The 25053-nt window shown below is 42.8% G+C and overlaps 1 protein-coding gene across 5 annotated transcripts in view; it reads left to right on the forward strand.

The window, feature by feature from the left end:
* Positions 1 to 23112, forward strand: part of PALM2AKAP2 (PALM2 and AKAP2 fusion) — a 267992-nt gene extending 244880 nt beyond the window's left edge. For all 5 annotated transcript variants that reach the window (XM_005530774.3, XM_088054333.1, XM_014259517.2 and 2 more), the window contains 3 exons: positions 1899 to 4293; positions 10115 to 10293; positions 19549 to 23112. In XM_005530774.3, coding sequence (XP_005530831.2) covers positions 1899 to 4293; positions 10115 to 10293; positions 19549 to 19641 — 2667 coding nt within the window. In that variant the 3' untranslated portion in view covers positions 19642 to 23112. The remainder of the gene's footprint in view (positions 1 to 1898; positions 4294 to 10114; positions 10294 to 19548) is intronic.
* Positions 23113 to 25053: the final 1941 nt, after the last annotated feature.

Below are 25053 nucleotides of genomic sequence, written 5' to 3' on the forward strand. Positions count from 1 at the left end.
CTGTTATGTACCTAGAGCTCTGCCAGCAAATCAAGGGCAATTCTTGCCCTTTCAGGTTAAAAGAAGCCTTTATCTATGATATTTTCATTCCATCTGTGCCTACTTGAAAAAGTAAGCACTTTTTATACTTACTCTGTATTTGTTTGCAGAGCATCTGATTTCCTGAATTTATCATTAACAGGACTAAAAGAAACTGGCCACATTTAGGTATTTAAATGATGAAAAATACAATATGCTTTAAGTAAAGAACTGCTGTAAACTTCAGCTGGAATATTTCTAAAGTCAACAGAAAATTAAGAAGTGAAGCGAGTAAAACCAGTGAAGTTTGTCAAGTAAAATATTTAGACAAAAGCAGGTTGTTTGTTTTTAAAGATTTTTTTTCCAGTGTTTAAGCACAATTAGAAAGAAAATATTAATGGCTGAGTCCAGCTTTGTCTTCAACTGTGGATGACTGCATAATTAGACAGAAAGCTCTTCAGAGTGTTTTTAGAGAGAGCTCTTCTGGGTGACTGGCTGTAATCCCTTAAGGTGTGTCAAATGCATTTGACTGCCTATATAAATCCAGAAACAATGTGATTGTTCAGGTCAGTAGTAAGTGCTGTTGTGCTCCCTGTTGATCATCTTCTGCTGCAGTGTGTATTAATAGCATGCTGGATAAGGGACAGCAAGAGGTGACTACCAGACAAAGGTGCCCTTGTTGTTAGCTACTGAGTTCATGGGGTTTGATCAATGGTATTTGCTTTCTGATGTGCCCCACACATAGAATCACATATGGAAAGCAAGACAGAGACCTCAGGTACCACCTTTGTGTTTTAAAAGGTGAGTCCAAGTGAATAATGTATCACTCTTGGTTTTCATTATTTAGGAAGTTAGCAAATGCTTTTTTGAAGAACCATGTTTCCTTTGTCTTTGGTGTTTTGGATTGTTTTTGCCTTTTAACAGTATAGAATTATTGAGAAGTTAATTGATGTATTACCAACTTAATCAGAAGTTCCTTCAGACTTCACTCTCAGGAAGTTCATTAGGCTGCTTGATCAGTAAAATCTGCCAATATATAAGCATATATAGTACGTATTTCAATGATCTCCTTGTGGCCAGAGGCAACACATCAGGGAGAAACATCAATCCAGTACATCTGCACTACAGATCAAAGAAGTGGGAGGAAGGATACCATGGCTGTGGTCCTCGTTGTGCTCCTTGTGGTGCTCTTCATGCTATGGGAGTTGCAGATGCTTCCTGTCTCCCAAGTGTAATTGTGTGTGGGTTTCCATGTGGGACGGAAAAAGACCCCATGTCTTTCCAGCACTGTGTAATTCTACTCTGTGTTTGATGACCAGGATTGAGCCACTGAGAATTGAACGTTCCCTGCCATTGCCACATCATTTGTCCTAACTTGATGTGAATCACCAACTCTTTGGGCACATTACATCTGTTTCTGCAAAGCACAGGCAGTAATACTTTTCATCAGTAGAAACATTATGTGATTTCCTTTAGGTGTGGGAAGCATTTTTAGTGTACCAAGATGATAAGTGTTATGTATTGCATGTGCAAATCTTTGAGTAATCTAAACTGCCAAGGTACTGTTAACTTAGAAATTCAAAGCTTATTCCTAGTCACAGACCAAGACACAGGCATGAACTAATGGCAAAGGGAGAGAATGGTGAGTGGGAGATTCTTAAATGAGAGTTTGTTTTTGTTTTAGTACCTTTTCCAGCATATGGTAAGGTAACTTCCTATTTTTTGTGTTAATGGCTTGCCTTGCTTTCCCACACTCTGAGAGAATGCTTTAATCTCAACTTTAGGAAGTGCTAGGATTTGTTTTCCAAATAGTGTTTGCTCTGCAAAAAAATTAGGTGTTCATTTTTAAGACTTCATAATTTTGCTGTCTTTTATTTTAGAAATCTTCCAGAATCCCTGAGGATGACATCAGGTTAAGAAAAAACAGAGACCAAAACTGTGCCAATTTCTTGGAGCCAGCTACTGTGCTTGCTACAAAGGAAGAAAAAATGGAAATTGAAGTTCCAGTTTCTGAACATAAAAGCATCACCACAGTGGCTTCACCACATCCAATAGACAATCCAACCCACTTCTTTTCCCCTGCTTCCAGCCGAAATGGGCTTAGGGACAGGCATGAATCTCTGGACAGTGAAGTTGCTAAAGAGATCAGATACCTAGATGAAGTGCTGGAGGCAAATTGTTGCGATTCTGCTGCAGACAGTACATTTAATGGGACATCCTCCCCTGAACCAAGTGCAGTCTCCGTTATGGATGGTTCAGAAGCATCTGCTAATGTCAGTAAAGAGTCAGTATCCAGTGAAAGGGAAGAAAATGTAGCAGACAAGCAGGCATCCCTGGAGGTTGAGACATGTGAAGCTAGTATAACAGATGAGAACCTGGAATCTAATGGCCATTTCTTGGGTGGACTGAAAGAAGACACTAGGGAGAGTCTGAAGGTGCCAGGAAGTCCTACTTCTTCAAACAGTTCTAGAAGATCCTCTAAGGATGGAGAAACAACTCTTACAACCCTTAAGAAAGAGGCAAAGTTTGAACTGCGAGCCTTCCATGAAGACAAAAAGCCCTCAAAGCTCTTTGAAGATGAGGAAGAGAAGGAAAAATACAGAGTCCGCAAAGTGAGACCATCGGAAGAAATGATGGAACTTGAAAAAGAAAGAAGGGAGCTCATAAAAAGCCAGGCGGTCAAGAAAAACCCCAGTATTGCTGCCAAATGGTGGAACCCTCCTCAGGAGAAGCCCCTGGAGGATCAACTGGATGAGGAGCATCTGGAGTCTCACAAGAAGTACAAGGAGCGCAAGGAGAGGCAGCAGCAGCAGCAAGGTGCAGCACCAACATCCCCCAAACAGGTCAGCTGCTCATTTGTATCCCCAGAGCCAGTCAATATCAAGAAAGAAGATATTGTCACAGAGCAGATTGACTTCTCGGCTGCCAGGAAGCAGTTCCAGCTGATGGAGCATTCAGGTCTATCTCAGGGTCAGGCCCCACCAAGGCGTTCAGGAACACCCAAAATGTTCTCCATCAAACCCTTCTACAAAAGCCTCAATTCTCCATATATGGACAGGCCGATGTCCTCTGTGACAAGACCCGTTTCAGTGTGTGGACAAACTGGACAGCTGGAGGGTACCAATGCCACAGCTGTCAAAGCACAGAAAGTCTCCTCTAGCTCCGAAGATGACAAAGGCACTCACACTACCACGGCTGACACAGCAAGAGAGTTACCTTGCAGTGATAGCCCCAGAGCTGGACCAGCCTCAAAACTGTGGGCAGAGGATGGAGAATTCATGAGTGCAAAGGCGGTCTTCACAATGGTGAAGGATGATGGACAGGGAATTCTAGATCACTTCCCAAAGTCAGGCAGCACCTCTTCACCTCCAGAGGAGCTTGACTCTGGTTTGGATGACCTGTCTGTCAGGTCTCAGGATACCACTGTCTTGGAGACCCTTTCCAATGACTTCAGCATGGATAACATAAGTGACAGCGGTGCCTCCAATGAGACCATGAGCGCCCTGCAGGAAAGTTCTCTAGCGGATTTCTCTCTGCCGCAGACCCCACAGGCCGAAACTCCAGCAGAGTGCAGGGCTGAAGGCATCTCCAAGTCTTTCAGTGACCCTGGCTGTGATTCACCCGCATCTGCCTTGGCAGACTCCATGCTGATGGATGACCAGCTGGAGTACCACGCTGGTCTGCTGGTTCAAAACGCCATCCAACAAGCCATAGCTGAGCAGGTGGATAAAGGAAACCCAAAGGATGATGAAATCCCAGCAGAGAAAGAGGTCTCAGCCAAAGAGCAGCCAGCCAGCACCAGGCCAGCTCCAGTCTCCAAGGAGCATCAGAACCCAATGTTTGAGCCACCCCAGGTGTCTTCACCAGTTCAAGAAAAAAGGGACACCATACCAAAGACTTCAAAAGAGGAAGACTCAGGACTCAGGGAAGGGAAGAGTTTGCAGCAGTCACCCATGTATTCAGCCAGCCAGCCATTCCTTGTGGAGGAAAACAGGCATGAGGTCAGCTATTTCAGCAAGTACTCAGAGGCAGCAGAGCTTCGGAGCACCGCCTCTATCCTGGCCACACAGGAGCCTGAAGTGACCGTGGGCCCTTTCAAGTTACGGTCAAGGAAACAGCGGACTTTGTCAATGATAGAAGAGGAGATCAGAGCTGCCCAGGAACGAGAAGAGGAGCTGAAGAGGCAGCGGCAGGGTCTGCAAATGGCACCAAGCCCTGTTACAAAGAGCGCACCACCCATGCCCACCAGAACCGTGTCTTACAAAACTGCACCAGGTAAGAGCCCAAAGTGTCAGAGCGGAAATGAAATGGGACTGAATGGTCAGGTATGGTTTAGATTTTATGTCATTTTTTAAATGAAAATATTGTTTTGCAGGGGGTGGGAGGGCAGGTGGCTTCATCTGCTTGGAAACTGCATGGGGCAGCTTAATTTTCTGGCCATGTGCACACCTGCAGAAAGTTATGTTTTTTCACAAATACAGTGCAGAGATGCTGATAATCTTTACTAAACCCTGTTCTGTGTTCACTCACTGCCACATTGTAGCATGATATGTCCACTCCAGTGCTCAGACCACCCAGTGAAATTTAGGATCATCTCAAGGAAGTACAGCAGCAGTTTTTACAGCTGTGTGGCTATTTGAAAGACAAACATCCAAAGCCTTCCTTAATAGGCTTCCTGTTCTCTTGTACGTCATTTGGGAAGGAGATGTGCAGATTCTGGGATATGAATCAGATTTCTTTTTCTGGATGTTTTGCTCTCTGTTTTGAGGTCTTGGTCTTGATGAGCTTTGTCTTGTAAAATGTTATCTAGAGCTATGAGTTGCCATGTATTTTAGCTGATATTACTCACTACTGAATTATAACAGGCATCACAAACAAAATGTTCTATAGATTCAGCAGAAGTCCTCTTGACTGATCAGTTTCTGAGTTCTTCTGCTGACATTCACAGCAGTTACAGGATATCTTTCTCCCTCTTCCCCTTCTCAAGAAATAATACCAAGCACTGATGCCTTCTAAATATAATACAGAAAAAAATACATCTTAAAAATCCCCAGAAACACACACCAGGCTTATTTCTGTGTAGTGATTTTTATTAAGCATATGCATATGCTTTGCAAGTGCCTGTAAGATTTAACAACAGTGGTCATCATGAAAAAGTATTAATTTTACCAAGAGTACTTAAATTTCTTTAAGTACTTGTCTTTATTTCTAGTGGTGTAAATACGAACTAGTGGTAGGCATTTTCTTTTGAAAGTCATTGTAAGCTTGAATAAGATGTAGATTTAGCCCGTTACTCAATATAATTGTGAACTTGGAGTTTTATGTAGCACATAAATAGTGAATACTTAGTTTTGTTTCTTCTGCTAAGAGGATGGTCTTAACATGTATTCTTTGAAAAAAATGTAGCAAATACCAATCTTTTCTTTGAAGTGGTGTTATTATAACTCCTCCAGCACAGCATTTTTCATAAGGATCGTCTTGAATCTGAGGTGTTCTGAGAAATGTCTGACAAGATGTGAATACAGGGCACCACAGACGTCAGTTAGGAGGACTTTGTTTCGTAAAGGTGTGCTCACGACTGTGTTCAAAAACAGTATCATCTGTAGCTGAAAGTGCTCAAAATGGGGTAGATAATGATTGTATTTTACTTAGAAGTGATGTTGGATGGGCTGCTGACACTAATGCTTGTTTCAACAGAGCTTCTGGGAAAACAGTGTACTTCTGCTTTATCTACACAACAAGGCATTTACTTTGTGTCTGTAAAAATGCTTGTCGTAAACTACATTCTAGAGAAAATTATAAACTTCTGTTTATAATGAATCATTCCAGACAGTTTCCTTTAGATGTCCAACTGCCATATGTTCAAGAAAGAGAATTGGGATCTCGTAGCCAATGACTCAAGCTACTGCAATTTGCAGCCGGTGACAAGGCAAAGAAATAATTTCTAGGAAAATATGAATATGTGGCAGTGTTTCAGAATATCATTGATAAAAAAAAAACACTAAGAACATTGCCAAAGTTCTTAGTTCTTCTACTTTTGGTGCTTTCTGAACAGCAGATGTGCTCAGCATAGCTCTCATCTGCAGGACATCAGCTCAGCACCCTTAGCATTGGAAGGTGTGTAATCAGTTCATCTCTTCTCTGCTGTCCCTTTAGCCAGCTGTATTGCTGTTAATGCCTGCAGGCATCCTTAGAAATAGGGTGGAGGAATATCCCTTGCAAGATTGCAGAAACTTCCCTTTTATTAGTTACAGGATCTTTTCAATACTTGTGAAAAAAGGATAAATATAATTTAGCAGAGGCACAAACATCAAGCTGTTTGGGTAGACAGAGGTGACATTCAGAGCAGAAAGGAAAAGCTGCTTCTGGTCGGCCCAGTAAGGAATATGCTGTAGAATATGTCTGGTACTGCAGTATGTATATCTAGTTTCACAAAGAAAAGTAATTCTACTACTGATGATGATGATGATAATGATAATAATAATAATAATAGTAATAATAATAATAATAATAATAATAATAATAATAATAATAATAATAATAATAAAGAAACTGAGGTATTTCTGTCAGCAAATTGCCTTTTTAAAATAAAGAATTGGCACTAACATCAGGATAACACAGGAGAAAGGTATTAAGGAGTCAAGTATAAATTTGAAAAATCTGTTTCTAATCCTTAAGTGTGGAAGTTCATACTCAGTCTTTTGAGAAGGTATAATAATAAAGTTCATTATCAATGGCTTAGCAATCAGGCTGATTTTAGGTGGAGGTCTGGACAAAGTAGCTTTAATAGGACTCCTGGTGTTTCCTGATTATTTATTACTGCTGCTCCCCTTCACTGCTTTGAACCAGGTGGACACTTAGCTAGGTAACAGAAAGACAAACTACAGAAAGAGGCTGCCATGAACTGCACTGTAATTTAACTGAAGTGTGGCAGATTAACACAATTCATATGGTGTATGTGCTCAGTAACTGCTAATTACATCAGATGGCTTTACTCACCGTGACATGCAACTTTCATAAAACTAATGGTAACACTCAATTTGTCTGCCAGTCACCCAGGACAATGCAAAAGGTCGCTTAGTAATAAACATACGTACTGCTAACAGTTGTCCTTTAAAATTGTTTGTTGATGCTTCAAGGCAACCTTTCAATCCATCTCAGACCACTGAATTGAGACACAGCATAATTTCAGTGAAATGTATACACTGGAGAAGACCTGTGGGGCAATCCTGGAAAGGTAAAGATGAAGAACCTTTGAATTTTTCCAAAAAAAGTTGGCTTTCTTGCATGAGGAACCTCAAGATAGACCAAAAATTGCCAGAGTATTGTTGTAAGGATAGTCACCATGTATCCCAACTGTGAGGGGTGTGTGTGTGCTGACCTTTTCTTTCTTCTCTCTGCTTTCTTACCGTGAATGGCAGCTATGGAGCCAAAGACTCTGTCAGAGAAACTGCTTCAGCCTCAAAACCATTTTCCACTTCAGTTTTTCTCCAATAAAGACCTATGTTTAGGAAGCTTCTCAGGTTCAGCCATAGCATGAGGATACTTTTTGTGTGGTGGTAAGAGAAGCAGAAACTTGGAGGCAAGATATTTTGTGGTCATTGCAAAATTTTTAATGCCTTTTTTCTCCAAGGATTCCTCTGGAGTGCTCATCAGTCATCCCCAGAAAATTTCCAGGAGTGCCTTAACAACATACTAACCCAGCTCATTTGCTTTTTGCTTTCTTACTCCCTCCTACTGGAAGATGTCTGTGAAGTGAGAATCTTGGAGAGGTTCTTTATTTACTGTTTGCTTGTTCGTGATTTTGCGTATTTGCATTGCTCACCTGGTGCTCAAGAAGAGTAAAGAAGCCCACATTTCACCTGGTGTGGTAATGAGGCTCTGTATTACTGGAGGGATCTTTTCTTTGATGTACTTCAGCAATCCCCTGACTCCAGCACAGACTGGTTTCCTAAAACAACCTGCCCTGCTGAAATGTCTTATTTTGAAAATTTTTCTCTGCTATGCAAATAGCTTTAAAAAATTTCAACAGCATCTCTAAGTAAAAAGTAAACATGTATATGTAGATGTGGGATGCTGTAGGTTCATATAAATACACATATGTATAATACATGTTACATATATTGTATACTTACATATATATACACACATGCAATACAAAGCTTGGAGTCAGTTATTCTGAAGGTCTTTTCCAACATAAATAGTTTTTGATTCTGTGATTATAAAAATTGAAGAGTTCATCCAGGGTGAACAGTTGTGCTTGAAGATAGCCCCTTTCTTTAATGGAGATCCCCAAAACCTATTTGCATTGTTTTCCAGGCAAAGGGGAGTGAAAGGATCTCTTTTCAGCCATTAGTTTTGTCCACAGATTTGAGCATCCTGTGGTGTGTCTGTATCCCTGGAGAAGGTACAAGTTGGGCAGGGATCTGAGAAGCCTCATTCTTCCTTCATTGCTTCCATCCATCCAAGGCAATTGCTAGTGTAAGAACGAAGCAATACAGGAAGATCTCTGACCCTTAATCAGGCCTTTCATTTTCAGCACACTTTTTTACCCACTGGGCCTAACTGGCAGGGTGACAGTAGTTTCAAGTCTCTCCTGCAGTCTAAGTCCTGCACACATGGATGCAGCTGGGCAGCTCAGGACCCACTGTTGGCCTCTGTTTTGGCAGCACAACCTCTGTTTGTCTGAGCGAGTCCTGATGCAACGCAGAGAAGAACCTGGGGCCATAGAAACTCCCCCTCGAGTCTCTGGTAGGGTGGTACAAAGAGGGTGGATTCCCAGCCACATCACCTCACTGCCCAGGTTAAATTAAACCTGTAATGAAAAACTAATCATGCTGGGTTTTTCAACATTGATCAGATATTTAAAAAGCCTGGCAAGGGGAGTTCTTGTAAAAATACTTCAGCAGTGTTGGCTCACTTCTTTCAAGAATAAATCCTGTTGATTCTTACAGGAGATTTCAAGGCTGCTCTCTAGTGGCTGCAACTGTCATGATGCTTTTTGCCTTTTGAAGGACCAGCTAGGATTTTCATTTGTTTCAGCAACAAGTTTCCTGAAAATCAGCATGATCCTTCTGTTTTTTCCACTTATTTATAAGGGGTTTGCAGTGGGTATTTTTCTCCTTTTATGGTATTATTCTTTTTACATGCATTGAAGTGTCTTATTTCAAAGAGTTGGTGATGGTCCCGTAGAAATGTGATTTTGATTCAGCATTTCTTTGTCCTATCACAGCTGAGAGCCCCCACATATCATTCCCGTGAGCTGCCACTGTCGTCCACATTCTCCCCAGCAGGACATGGTGGGTGGTTCACCCCAAGTCAGTGCCTGCTGATGAGAAAGGCAAGCTGCCCTTCCCAAAAAAGCATGGGTTGTCCACCTGTGAGCTCTCCTGCAGCTTATAGTAGCAGTGTCTTGTTCTGGTGTGCCTTTGTGGTCAGTGTGCTCAAAACAGTGACCTTACATTGGGTGCAATGGGGTCAGCCAGAGAGAAAAATCAGTTTTCTCTGGCTTTCCTTCAACAAGGAGAAAACTCAAAGGCCCTATCTGAACCAAGAGTTTATAGGACAGGAGAGCAGGAGCACTCTGTGCAACCTGCAGGAAGCTGCTGCAGGGAAGAGCAGCACTTGGGATTGACCCAAAGCCTTTCTTGCTTATAAAGCAGATAAAAAGCACTGGAAAAAGAGAAGGCAGCTGTGTTTAAGAAGACACCTTCTTTGGATGTCTCATGCATGGTCTCTGTGTGTTGCATTGGCTAAGCAAGAAGAAAATCATCTTGTGGTTTTCCAGAATCTTACAAACATTTCCAAATTGCATAAATGTATCCTGTAGGAGGAAACGGTTGTTTCAAGCAGGTAATTTTGTAAACTGTGATTTTGTGAAAGAATTTTGTAGTGTTTTGGTGTAGTGGATTACAGGAAGAGGGAGAGTTTTTTAAAGTGCATGACCAACCTGATATAACAGATTATTTCACAGACTTCATTCCAAACTGCTTCCTTGTTCAAAACCTGCTGAAAATAATTCTCCAGCTGTCATCTTCGGTAAACAATTTGTGATTCCTCAGCTTAGAAAGGGTCATTCTTTTTCATGTCATTGCAGGGAAGATAGAGAAGATCAAGCCTCCTCCATCCCCCACCGCAGAAGGCCCTGCCTCACAGTTGGACCCTCCACCTGAGGAGTCTGCAGGAGCCCAGCGACCCAAGAACCTGATGCAGACCCTCATGGAGGATTATGAAACACACAAAACCAAGAGACGAGAAAGGATGGACGACAGTGCGGTAAGTGCAGTTCTCCTTCTCCCTTTTTGGTCTCTGATAGAGACCATGACTCGCAAGAACCAGCAGACACTGGAAAAGATTATTTAACCAGAATCTGCTCAGATCACCTTGCAAGTGGGTAAGGATGTTAACACATCATAAGGGGCAGGTGTTCAAAATAGAAGGAGGCAGGCGAGTGAGGAGTGTGCAACTGCACACTCATATTACATTTCATTTTAGTTAATTATGCTAACTAATAATAAGAACAGTGGGTAGCTGCCCTCCAATTGGTTGATTCTGTTAATTCACACATCACCAAGACCCTCCAATGTGTTATTTCGGTGACACTTTGAAATTTGTGGATCAAGCATGTATTCACACCTGTGAATACAGGTAAACACACCTGTGTTTGTAGACCCCCCCAAAATACAGTCCAAGTGTGCTCAGTCTTCACTTTAAGTTGGTAACTTCCCCAGAAGCCACACATTGTGGAACTAGACTGGGAGTGTCTCAAAAGTTAACTTGGATCCTTCAACAGCCAGCATGTTGTTGTTGGATTTGTTGTCTTTCTTCCACATGAGCAGTAGTAGTTTATCTGAATTAAGGTGTTCTTTATTAAAGACACTAATATGAAGACCCACAGATTTTGTAACTGGAAAATTCAGGAAAATCTCATTGTCCTAAGAGAGCATGAACTTTTTCTTATTTAGAGTCATTATTATTGTGCAATATGCAGAAGATAGTCAGATACAAATTCAATATCAAACTCCTTAAATGGGCACAGTGTTTGCTGAAGCAGCCAAAGTCCTCCAGACATTTCCCAAAGATGTCTGAGCAATGACCCTACTGCCAAGGACTCTCCAACAAACTGCTTTCTAGTAATGCTCATTAAAGGCAGGCTCTCATTAGGGGTATAGATGTAAGTGAAGGTTTGTAATATGAATACTGCACTGGCAGCTTTTAATCACTACTTGTGAATATTGCACAGTAGCAAAAGGTACTAAAAATCAGAAGGAATGGACTATGGACTGTTGCACTTTTTTGCACTAACTGAAAATGCAGATAGATTTCATTTCCAGTGCACACCAGAAACTTTCTGGTCCCTTATTCTACTGAGGCCACTGAAAAACAAGGTTCCATTGTGCATCAGATTTCTATAGCAGATAGAAAGCCAGCTTGTACACAGGAGCATGCCTCATTCTGGCAGAGGTATCTTGGGGCAACATCATAGGAAGGAGCCGTTCTGGTTTCCTCTCCCTCCGCAAAGCACCCAGTGAAATGGGGTGGCCCCACCTGCTCTGGTGAGTGCTGTTTCCGGGCATCTCCACAGAACATATCTCTCTGAAGATGCTCAGAGGCTTGCAGGGCAACTCTCTTGACCTTTGCAGAAGCTGAGAGGAACATTAGAAAAAGCTGGGTATAAAACACCCACTGTGCAAACCAACACTGGAGTCCCATACTGAGACCATCACCCTGGTGGCTGGAAACTTCAGCTGCTTTGATAGTGGGGTGGCACTCAGCTTGTACGCACCCTGTGCTCTTCCTCTGCCCCTGTGAAGAGTGAAGGTGACCTGCCCAGCCCATGAAGTGGTGGCTTTTGGCTGAAATCTTAGCTCCTGCTCATTTACCTGAGCAGAGTTCCTCAAGTGTTTGCAGAGATGCAAATGTACTCTGCAAAGCAGACTGACCACAGTTGCCTGGTCTCTGCTACAGTTTGAAGTGATGTCAGTGCTGGTCAGTGGTCTGGGCAGTGTCTGAGGTGCTCTGGGTGCCATCTCAGCTCTCCACTGCTGCCCAGTCACTGACCGCCTAAAGATGCCCTGCCAGAGCATTGGTGTCACTCAGACACCTGTGGGATAGATCCTTCTCTGTCACGAATTTTCAAGGCTTCAGTGAATTTGCAGAGTCACAGTGCACACCAAAGTCCCACAGTGCTGAGATTTGTTGTCATTCTCCTCTTCTGTAAGCCCACTGCATGAAGCCAAACAAGATGTTTTTGCTGCTGCCCACCCAAAATGCTATTAGAGGTCTGTGTCCTGCAGAGCCCAGGGAGAACTTCCCGAGATCAGCAGGAGTGTTTTGTTTCTTTCCCCTGGCTTTTTCCGCTCTCCTTTGGTAAACAACTCTGCTATTGACAAGGGAAAGATAATTTTAATAAGAAATGCTGCACTTGTACTGCTGTCAGTTTGAGTGAATATTTTTACAGTCCAGGCTAAGCAACTATTATTTCAAAAACAAATAGCTTTCATTTGTCAGCAGAGAGCATTTAAACAGTGTTCTCAGGGAAAAAGGGTTTCTGTAACTAAAAAAGCAAAATAGCAAATCAATGCACTATTTTTAAAAATACATTAAATACAGTGGGAGAAGGAGCATAACTGACAACTAGACAGCTGCTACTTGGAGTATCATATCCTGAGAGCTGAGTGTGGCTCAGCGTTGCTCTTTGTGAGTGAGGGGAACCAGAAACTTCCTCAAGTACTGGGGGCAGTCAGGGTGCCTGGCACAGCAGCCATGGTCTCCTAAGTGGAGAGATTTGTTGGAAGATTTCATGTCCACAGGAACTTCTCTCGTGCTGAGCACAGCAGCAGTACTGATGTATAGAGATCCACTTTTCCCCTGAAAAAAAAGACACAAAAAAATACATGAGGGTGGTTTCAGTAGGACATTCACCCTCTAGTCTCTCCTTCAGGCATCACCACCTTCTGTTTCATGTCTGGCTTCGGTGGCTTTAGTGGCTATAACGTGGCCTCTCGGATCAAGGCTTGTGGGTTATGCCTTTCAGAAAGAGAGGGCAAGTGAAGCGCATCTTGGAAGAACTTTGCTGCTCAGGAAAGGGGGCAGTTTCTTCCAGAGGATGTGTTGCAGCACAGGTTTCAGCAGATGAGTGAAAGAGAAAAAGCAGCAGCAAGGAAATGGGTCAAGCACTGATGGTAAACAAGACTGAGACTGGCCAAGCAACGTCATTAAAATACTGCCACCAAACTGGCCAATACTTCCTTTTTATTTTTTATGACACTAAGTTGCTTGAAGTTTTATACTATGGAATGTGCCAGTTCTTGGAATTTCTGTAATTTGTTCTTGTTTCCTAGTTATAACATGCTTGTTCAATGTACTAATGCTGGTCTTTTCCCTTTCTACCAGTACACCTGTAAATTACTGTCTAGCAAGGTTACTTCTGAGGTACTTTTCAAGTGCTTGTTTATTTTTGCTTCTTCTTGCATGGTGATTCCAAGTGCATGTTGCTGCAGTTGTTATTTTCATAATGTGTGTCAGTGCCATTTCATATAAAAAATGTGTGTGTGTGTGTGTGTATGTGTGTGATATTCCCTTATATCTCTCATCAGAAAATACTTGTGTGGCTGGTTTTCTAACCCCTGGATTCTGGTTATAATTTCTGCCATGGGAGGGGTTGTAATTAAAGGGATGGGAGCTGTTGCCTGGGACTGGAGCATTCCTGAGGTGAGAAATGAAAACTTCCCCATAATTCCTCTTACCATTTAGCTGGCAAAGCTAAAGCTGGGATCCAAGCATCTTCAGATGCTGCATGAAATTTCTGTGGCTTTCCTTTGTCTGTGATTACAATGTATTTAATACTATCAAAATCTCTAGTATTTTGTAAAAAAACCTGCACACCACTCTTTCATCTGTGGAAGAGTCAGATCCAAGTGCATGGCCTCAGTCTGTTCCATTCTGTGAACCTTTCCTTATCCCTGTCTGTTGTGAAGTGATGACTGATCACAGTCCCACAACTTAGCATCAGTGTTTGTCTCAGGGTGGAATAAATCCAGATCTGTCCAATAAAGGGTATTTACAGTAACATTTGGTATTTTAGCAAAGTAGTAATTGGCACAGTCCTTATCCCCACAAAGCTGGACTTAGCCAAAGGCTGTAATTTTAAGAGCAGGTAGTTGATACTAACTACACTTTCACAATCTTTGTTAAGAATGAGGTGCTCAGTAACGTGTATATTTCAAATACCTATAATTTTCTCTGCAGATTGTGGTAGTGACTGATATTCATTTGTCCCACACCAGCATTTTTTTCCTATTCCATAATATACTTGACTCTATCAGCTATCTCAAGACAAGTACATGAACATTTTCTGACCTGGAGAGTAAAGCAAAGAAAAGTCTATGCCATTTCCTATTCATTAAATAATTTAGAGGAGTTTTTTATCACACTGATACAAGCCAGTGATTGATCTTTGTGTATTTATAGATAGTTAAATCAGTATCAGAGCAGTGTGCTTTCAGAGTCCTGGTTTTAAATAGACGTTATAGCCTTTTCTCCTTCATAGTATCTGCACAATAATCCAAGTCAGGATTTGTGAACAGCAAGTAGTGATCAGAGTGTTTGATGTTGTGTGAGAGGCAAAGGTTCAGGTGTAGATTTTACAGGCCCAGGCCATGGTCTTCTGCTAGGAAGAGTTTTGTGTCAACCTTGTGTAATGGTAATGATACTAAAAGTAAGGAGCTGTAAAAGAATGTGTATGAATGGGAAAGGGGCTAGAAACAAAACAGACTGTAGGACACAGCAATTCCTCATTCAGGTGAAGGGATGTTCTCTGGCTATTCCCCAGCATCCAGCCTCGGACTGAGGAAACCATGTGATTCTCACTTGAAATCTTCAGCTGAAACCAGGCAGATTGTTTCAGAGGGAACAACAAGACTCAAGACACTATATGCCCCTACTCTCCACTCACCCCACAGCTAAGCTGTGTCTCTGATTCACCAAAGCCTTCCAAAATGCACTCTGGTGCGGGCAGGTGGCTCAGATTTAATCACCATAGGCAGCACTGTAGCTGTCCCAGTTGTGCTTGCACTGGCTTGGGAGCAAGGGCTTCCATGCAGTCACCCTGACAGCTCCCTCTGGAAAGCAGAAAGCTGCTCCCCAGCAAGGCACATTAACTGCTGAAGTTCAGCTACCACAGCACCTGCATCCTGCTTCATTAGGGTGATGTCTTGCATCAGCCCCAAATTCCTGCAGCCTGTACTAAAAGCACATCCCACTGCTTTTTAAAGAGACCTATGTCCCTGCCCCCTAAATAGGACATTTTTATCTTCCAAACCTTCTGTATCTGACCTTACAGCTATACATATATTCAAATGTACAGATCATTAGCTTGAGTTTCCTTAGTACCAATCATGTTGTAGCAGATAACTGCAGTAAGGTGACTTTTATGCAATATTAAAGGCTACTGCTGAAAATTTTTGTGTTACAGAAGAGAAGATGAACATACTAGATTTGATGGCTTAGGGCACACAGTTCATGTTTTAATAGTAAGAAGCAGCAATTTTATACTGCCATTGTCTTGTTTCAAGTAAACACATTTTAATCTCTGATACCCAGCTCCTCACTGTGTTTACTAGTAGTCTGGTATTCAGTAAACAGCATTAAATAGTAACAGTAAAGAAAATACCTCCATGCTGGAGAAATAGATATTCTCTTGGTAGTTCTAGTTTTATTTATAGCATTTAGTTTACCATTCCTGAGCAGGAATGCTCACATCGGCAGGAACAGGCAGCCAGTTCCCTGCATTTGTGCTTCCATCTCTTTATGCACACTGTGCTCCAGGAATGTTTTCTGAAGCAACTTTACCACATAGCACTCACAGATTTTAGACATGCAGACATTTGCATTTTCTGATGTCTTTTTTACTTTTAATTCTTCCAGATTCAGATGGGAAGAATCAGTTAAATATTAAACCTCAGAAAAGCTGTTTCACATCCACATCAGATTTGCCCATACTGTTCAACAAAAATTGTCTTGAACTATATAGCAGTCGGTTTTCTGACTACTCAGAAAACACCACTACTTCAGTGGTTGTGATAAATATTATTTCAGCTAAAGCGTGTATATAAATATATATTGCTTTCTATTGTTGTCAGTAAGACAGCAGTTATTAAAGCTGTAAGCTATGTACTGGATTTGTTAAATCTGATAGAGGGAAACTCAGTGTGGGCTAGTCTCCATCTTTAAGATGGATAGAAAAATTATTCATGCACCTAACATTGGCAGCTGTTTCAATTTTTTTCCCCCCTAAAATCCCCAAAAAATAAATTAAATATTCAAGGAAAGAACCCTCTGCAATTCTTAGCGAGACCTCAAGCTGCAACCACAAGATCAGAAAAAATCTTCTGCAGAGATATGAAGAGCAGTTTTTACAGCCGTACATATCTTTTGCTTTTCCCTCAAACCTACTTCTGCTCTCCAAGTTCTTCTTTTTCTACTACAGCTGGTATTCAAATCACCTCTGCCAAAGAAGACATTTTATGTAACATTGCTTTTTTCCCTGATGCCTTTTCATTAGGACATAGTTCATAAGCTGAAGAAGCCTAAGCTTAAGTGAAGCATCTGCTTCATGATCTTCCTGCTGCATGCAGTTATGGCCCTGGCTGCCTTAGGACACCCTGAGCAGCAAGCCTGGCCCTGCCTGCTCCCACTCAGCTGATGCAGGGCATCATCAAGGACGGTGCTTGGGAAGCATCAAGGTAGCATTCTTGTCTTGGTGTGGAGAGCCTGGGGATGCTGCACTCATTGTGGGTCTAGAGACAGCCCCGAGACAGGCCAAATATATTTTGAAATGGAGTCAGTTGGCTATTTTTAGGCAAGCAGCTTCCTGGGTCATGAATTCAGTGTTCCATTGAGGAGTCCCAATTCCCCACTCAGTCATTCCAGTTGCATGCTATAATTATGCCACTGTTTCCTCTAGCGGGTCTAAAACTGCCACAGCCTTGTGAAAACAAGGGTTGTTTTAGGTCAAACGCTCTTTTCAGTAGATTAGAAGAATTATTCTGGGATAACTATGCAAAAGGATCTTTAGTTTATATGCTATACCATTTAGTGTTAATACTGAGCCCCAGGCTTGCTTTCCTGCAAGGTCGAAGACTACGTTCAATGCCGTCATGGTACCTCTGATATGAATCTGGATACAGTTTTGCTTGGAGAGCCAGCAGCATTTGTAGAAGCAGACAGACTTGGGGTAGGTGTGCAGACCAGGGATAAAGGGAAGAAACCGTATTGCCATCTTTTAAGACAAATACAAGCTGACTGATCCAAAGCATGAATCTTCAAAGTTTAAGTGTCCTGACTGTTCTGGTCCATTACCAGAGACCCTCACAGTACTGTGATGTCCAGTAAAGAAGCTGGAGATTTCAAACTGTTCTAAACTATGTAAAATCCATTTTATTTTCAACTGACATATATTTGCAGGCCAAATTCCACAGACCTTATTTAAAAATATAGTGGCAGTTTTAATTTGAAATTTATGCTGAATGATGCACTGATACCTGCTTCCACTTTTGCTTCTGTTGTTCAATTTGGGGTGTCTTTTCTGGGTTCAGGCATTCTGCAGGGGGAGTAACTCCAGTACACAGCTTACAGGCTGATATCTCAGACCAATCTTTTCCTACTGAATTTTTTGGGGCAGTTATTAATTTATTTATATATTTATTTATTTATTTATTAATAAGTTGCTAGGTTTATCAGCACATTTGCCTTCTGCTAGGATAAAAAGAAACCGCTTAGCCCTGGTGCCTCCTTTTGGTGGTTGTTCTGCAAAAAGAGGGGGCATGATTTTGGGCAAAATTTCAGAACAAAATCCCTCTAGTGGACCTGGACTAACTTTGTAGCCATGGTCAGTGCTGAGCATGAGATGGAGTTTTTGTTATAATTCATCTCTGTTGGCCAGATTTTGTCTTCAGTTCTTTGGCCTGTTCATAGTCATAGTCAAAAGAAACTGAGAAGGCAAGGAAATAGTAATGCTGGCAGAAGTCCATCCTATCTTCAGCTTCTGAATGAAGGTCTAGAGGTTACAATCAGCATAACTGCAGTAGTGCATTCTCATTCCCATGAGCAAAGTTATGGTGGCCTGTAATTTCAGCTGGCAGTTCAGAGCAGATTTTCTGATACTGCCTGTACAGGAGCCTAGTACCTGTGTACTCTTCCAGCCACAGCTTGTCACAAGCTGGAAGAAGAATTTCTTTAGTCTTAAGTTTTATTGTAGTCAAGGCTTCAGTCCTTACTGCTCGTGATTTTCTTCACAGAAGAGTGAAATACCATCATCCTATCTCAAAAGGTCATCTGCTCTTCTGCAGTCAGGGAGTGTGCGGAGCAGCTTGCAGGAAGCATTAGGGACGAGGCATGGCCAGCATTGCTTCAGTGAAGAGTCATGTATTTGTTGTGGGATTTTTTTTAACTGATGTAAAAAACTTCAAAAGTTTGCTTCTTTGGGAGGAATGGTTAAAACACACTTGGGGGAAGTTGACATTTCCAGCTCTGTAGTTTCATAATGGAGCTGTTATTCAGTGTTGGTCAGAGAATAACATTGTCATGTGCTTGTGTAAGAAGGCTCCAGACCCCTTTATATCTCACTGCTGTGTGGAAAACACCCACAGCCATGCATTATTTGCTGAGGACTGCCTCTGTCACATCACAATAATGCCTTTTGGTGTTGTCTCATTTTCCTTTTGACTTTCTCAAAACACATGTTAAATCTGTTTCTTACATTTTTAGTTAATTGTTTATGTGTGTGCATATGTACACTCTGTGTGTGTATACCTATGTGCATGATGTGTGTGTATGAAATGCATAAAAATGTATCGGGCCCATCTTGTGCCAGGCTTTGTAGGCTTTCCTTGTGTAAATCTCCTTTTGCATGTGAGTGATTTTTCACTCCAGGAGCACTTTTGATCACAGTGTGTGGTAGCTGCCACCCAACGACCACGAGAAGGGGCAGAGTCGGGGGGCAGGCGCTGCCTGGTCCTTCCTGAAAGGGTGACGTACTGATAGAGGCAGCTGTCTGCTTACTGGGCTTCATGTGCAGCTCCAGAGCAGCCTGTGGACAAAGCTGCAGGCTGCTTGCTGGCTCCTGGTACTGAAGGTGTGCAGTTTTAGTTTAAAACTTAACTAAACTTGACCCTGGGGAGGAGGCCGAGACCCTGGGACGGGGCAATTGCAGCTGGCCTGCTAGAGGTCAGCTGGGGCTGTCTCTCTGCAGAGAGTTGGACACTGCCAGATAGCTCCTACCACTTCTGTCCTCCTGTGGTGTGACTTTGCTCCTGTGTGCCATCCCCCCACTTTCACATCATCAAGTGCTTCATGGCATGTCTTCCTTCTCTGCACAGGCTGTGGCACTGCAGCCCTGTGGGGAGGGCTGGCCCGGCTGGTCCCTGCCCAGCTGGCTGGTCCCTGCCTGCCTGGCCACACAGTGTGGGACACCCTGGGAGCAGGGCCAGCTGAGTGACAGCCTGTGCTTTCCTTTTCTCTCCTGACCAGGTCCTCGAGGCAACCAGGGTGAACCGCAGGAAGAGCGCTCTGGCGTTGCGCTGGGAAGCTGGCATTTATGCCAACCGAGAGGAGGACGAATAACCACGCTGCAGTGTGAAGACAGCAACCAGGCATGCCGGAACCAAAAAAAAAAAAAGAGAAAGGAAGAAAGAGGAAGAAAGAAAAAAAAAAAAAAGCAAACACAAAAACCCACCATGAAAGCAGCAGCATTTTAGTCCAATATTTATTAAATACACGACAAACTCGATGCACATAGACACAGAAATGATCCAGCTCCTGGCAATCCTAAAACTACAGGAAAAAACACACCTAGAAAACAGCCCCTTCTTCTTCCCTCCATCTCCCCTCTGAAATAATGCAATGGAGAGGGTGCAGGGGGTGGGAGCCCTTGGGGGTGGGCACAAGAGGGTTACTGTGCCCACGGACCAGACAGGCTGCAGGCATGTGGCAGGAGGTCATTCATGGAGGAGTCTGCAGCCAGGGCTCACACTTGTATTTCTCGCTGACTGAATTGCCAGCCCTGCCTGCCCCCAGGACCACGGTCCACCCAGCAGCTCCTGTCAGAACCTCCTGCAGTTCCTTCGCCTCCCACAGCCACTGCACAAAGACTGTCGGCGCTAATTCGGCATACTCTTATCCAGCCACAGAACACAAAGATACTGCCCTCTGTTCTATTTCTTTGAGGAGACTGAAGGGTTGCGTTTGGGATTGGGTTGGTTGGTTTTTTTTGGGGGGTGGGGGGGGGTGGGTTCTGCTCCCCTTTCTACTAATTTATTTGTTTAAAACAAGAAAAACCCAACAAACAGGGAGGCAGTTACTGCAAATGTACAATCCAGCAAACTCAGTCAAACAGTCCTTGTGTTGCAAACACAAGCCATCACAATTTAGGAGTGGAATAGATGGGGATGAGAGCTAAGCCAAATGGATTACCTTAGCTTTAGGATCCTATATGCTTGCAATATCACCTGAACTCCAGGTTCTCAGAGCATATTTACGCAACAAAGTTTCTAAGTAGAAAATCTGTATTTAGCGGATGACAACTATTTTTTGATGGTGGGGTGGGAAAGAATGGCATATATGTAAAATCTTTGGAGATGGATAATTTGAAGTAGAAAAGTAGTGGGAAGGGATACAAATAAAGGACATTTAATTTTTAAATGAGGCAATAAATGAACTAAGCCAGACTCTGGCCTAGAAAGAGGTATGAAATAAAGAAGAAAGATAGTTATGTCTTCAACTATATTTATACAACTTTGAAAGCCTTTGAAGTAGAGTGCTTTGTGGAAGTCTTCACGTTTCCAGGCAACAAAAAAGCTAAAGGGCATAATGAATTGGAAGGAATGAGCAAGGAAGAGCAGGCAAGGGAAGAAAATATTAATTTAGCCATTCAGCCAGTGTTTTCAGCGCTACAAGCAAACCATAGAGCCTTTAGTTATTGCTTAGGCTTGGGATCAGCAGTGAAGGATTAGTGTGGATGTGTGTGGGTGGGTGTGGGTGGGTGTGTGTGGGGGTGTGTGCGTGAGTGCATGAGGCTGGCATACCAGGAAGTGTATGCAGTGTGTGTACTGATTATTTTCTCCACAGCTGTTTACCAGCTATAGGGGTGAGTGCTATTTTTTTTTTTTTTTTCCGAAAGGGGATATAAAAATAAGGCACTGAGTTAATGCAGTATTTGTGATATGAAAATTTGACCCCACATGGTATTTGCATGAGTCACAATTGCAAAGTATTGACCAGTTTTGTAAGCTGACAATTAGGAAAAGAAATGTGGTATTTATTCTTGTGCTTTGTATTTGTATGTAGTATAGAGGCTGTGGGTTTACTCTTTCTTATCACCAAGCAATACAGTAGGAATATTTTACAACTGGGAGCCATAATTTCTGGACTAGAAACCAAAACATTTGGGAGGTGATGGGGAAAAAGACACCAAATATTTTTTTCTCTAAAAAATAGTCTTTGTTTTTTATAATCAGTTATTATTTTGACATCTTTTAAAAAAATCATCAGCCAGGATACTGTGTCCTCCCTAAGCCTTTCCTTGGTTTCACGACCTGCTGTGCTGTTTTATCCTGAAACAGTGAGCTCATTTAAAATGAGTACCGATACTGTGAACATACTTCTGGTGCTTTTCTTAAACAAACACAGAGCTTGCAACCAAATTATTCACCACCACACCCTTCAGTTCCTCCGGCATGTGATTTCTGTCCATGGACACTTACAATTTTGAGGCTTATTTTCAGGGAAAATTAGTAAGTACATTTATACCTACCCATTGGCTCAGCTCTTTCCATTTTCTCTGTAAGTGCTACTGAAGAAAACATGCTAAACCGAGAGTTCACTGTGATGAGGGCAGTGAGCTTATCTCAAGGAGAGGCGCCATGGGGAGGCTCCATGCCTGTGAAGGAATTACATACCTAATGAAGGGGACTTGTTTTTCAGGCAGGGTAATCAGGGGTGATTCATGTCTCGAGGTGGGTTGTTACCATATAACTGTAGGAAAAGCACCAACACCAGTGCAGCACTAGTGAGACCGTATGTCGCGTAGCTGCAGATGTGAGCTCCACGCACCCATGTCAAGAAGATTCCTTGCCTTTGGGGAGAGCTTGAGACAAGGAAAAAGAGGTTTTCTGAGAATGGGAGATGGCCTCTGTGGTGTGGTGGTCTTGCAATAAATGGCACTCATCAGAGTTTTCCCCCAGTATTTGTTCCTGAAAGCTGGGTCAACCCTGGACTGCCTTCCCAGGAGCTTACATCTTTATTTTCTTTAGTCTGTAGGCCTGTTTCTCCCTCCAGCTTTCTCACTGGAAGCCAGTGACAATAATCACCCATCATAAGGCATCTTTTCACGCATTGTTCTGTGTGATAGGAGCATTTGCTTTCAGCCCCTGCAACAAAAGTATTTCAGTCCAAGATAGACAGACTTTTCACCCAGCACAGTTTTTCTCTTCCAGAAATTATGGACATTTACAGTCAGCAGCACATTCAATGCTGTGGTAACAAGAGTGAGATGCAGTTTCCTTGCCTCTGTTATTTCATTTGCATGCTACCAAGCTTAGGTGTTTATAAGTATATGGCAGTAATACATATCTATCTATATATGACTATATCAAATGCAACAAAAGAGCACTATTGCAGAGTTAACTTTGTCTCCACAAAAGAAACGCTCAGATCCTTTCCCGTGGCAAAGACTGGTTTTAATGAAACTGTGTATTGAGAAATAGTTGTTAAGCATTAGCATTTGTGATTTTAAATTGGTTTGGGATTACAGTGCAGGTTTTCTGAACAGTTTGTTTTTAAAGCTGCCGATTTGGGCTTCATCTTGCTCTGTACTGACATTTCTGAGGGAAAACAGAGTAGTATTGACATGTTTGGCAACCAAAAGGCAGCATCTTTGTCATGACTTGTCAACCAGTTTCAACAATACCTGGCTTTCTGTATGTTAACCACTTAAATGTTATCCTGCTTCTGTTTTATAGTGACTGTGAGGCCTACAATGCAAGTATATAATTATTTTCTCATTAAAATAGAAACCTGTGTTGTGTTTCTATAAAACTGCCTGTTTCTTCATGTTGTTGCAGGAAGGTGTGTCCCTGAAAGCTGCCTGTGGCTGGAAGAGTGGCCTGTGTCCCACCTCCCATGGCAGTTGGTCTCTTCCCGTGGCTCTTGACTTGGTGTCTCTGTCTAGAGGTGGGAGAGATCTCTCTCCACTTGGTGGTGGCAGCTGCAGGAGCAAGAACATCCTTGCCTATTTCTTTTCCACTGTCATGCTTGTGGAAGCTTGCAGAAGCTATATCTGCTTTATGATGAATCTCATGACCACTCTTTCCTTGCTTCCTTCGCCCCTGCAGGAACCCCACTGTCCTGCATGGCAGAGCACACCCTTTCAGCCATTTGTCCATTTATCACATGCCTGGCTGCAGCAACCAGCTGCTTGCCATTGCCCCTCACTCCCCCTTCACGGTCAGCCAGACCAGGGGAGATCCCATCCCTCACCCATGCGAGGAAGCTGCTGCCAGCTTTTCCCTGCTGGAGCTGGGAGGTGCCAGAGCACCATGTGAGCCTCAGAAGGACCATGGGGACTTGCTGGGATCCAGCCAGGTTCATGCCAGCCTCTGTCCCTCCCTGTGCTGGAAATAGTCAGGTATTTAACCCTCTGTGGGAAACAGCAGAGGTGATTTTGGTGGGAGTTGGCTAGGGACAAGTGCTGCCTCCCATCCATGGTCTCCATAACTCCAACCCTCCTCTCCTTGTGCGGATAGTATCAGAAATGCCTATGAAGAAAATCAGTTGTGGATTTACATTCCAGTTAGTAAATGGAAGTCAAGAAATGGGATAGAGAACAAGCTTGAAAATTCATCTGTCCACTCTGGTCCCTCTGTCTTTGCAAAAAAAAAAACAGGTGTTGCTACCTTCTCGACACAGGAGAGGCTTTCTGTCTTCCTCTGCCTTGCCTTGCTCTGTGCCAAGAAGGACACAGTAGGGAAAGGAATTCCTAGGCATCTTCTTTGGATTTTATGTGAATTAAAAGTGAAAATTCTCCTTTTGCAAGGGAGCATTCAGACATTGCTAAAGTAATTCAGTGGCACCAGTGAGTGGCAGCAGGTCAGGAATTTCGCAGTTCTACTGTTATCAGCTGTTGTTATCTGTTTCATAACACACTCAGGACATTTAAAGTCCCTGTCACCCCATTGCATAGATGAAATGGCATGTACCAAACTTTAGAGTGTTTTTTACAGTGTAGGTAAGGACTATAAAAGAGCATTTTATCAATAATTTCTGGCATAGCCCCATGAAGATGGAGGTACTGCACTTCGTTTAGTTTCAGGTGGCTTTAAGAGGCCACAGCACAGTGGGAAAGCAAACAGAAAGGCAAATTATTTCCTCTGCAGAGACAGGTTTGATGAAACTGCTTTAAAAGGAGGGAGAGCATTCAGTGCAGTGCTTTCAGTCGTGAATGGGCACAGGAGACTAAAAAACCTTAAAAACAGGGATCTGTAGTGTAAGGAAGCCAAGTCAGAGCACCACAAGCTGTAACAGGGTGGAGGAACAAGGCTAGGTAGGGCCAGAACTACAAATATATGCATGAACTTCAAAACTAAGGACTTCTAGTTATGTTCTAGTTGCTGAATTGACTGGGGGGGACAGTGTAGGAAACTACCGGCAGCCTGTGTCCAGCCCTCCACTGCTTCCCAGGCTAAAGGCTGAAAGCATCCTGGTGTTTCACATGGCTCAAGACTGAGCCAAGGGCTATCCTGCCCCTTCAGCAATAGCATAGGGGGAAAACAAACAAACAAAATACTGAACAGCAAACAGACTTAGCAACAGCAGAAAAATACCCAGAATGCCATCTAGACCTCATGGTTTGCTGCTAGCTCTGGCTGAGCACTGATTAATTGGCAGCATAACCCGCTGCTTTATCAATGGGGTCTTTAGGAAAAGTTTAAGCACTAAACATGGCAAGCAGTGTGAGAGCTCCTGCTCCATTCCCGGCAT

Source organism: Pseudopodoces humilis, chromosome 4, assembly GCF_049639895.1.
Source record: "Pseudopodoces humilis isolate 2021_Gansu_Grassland_sample_001 chromosome 4, ASM4963989v1, whole genome shotgun sequence".
In the NCBI taxonomy this organism is placed as follows: Eukaryota; Metazoa; Chordata; class Aves; order Passeriformes; family Paridae; genus Pseudopodoces; species Pseudopodoces humilis.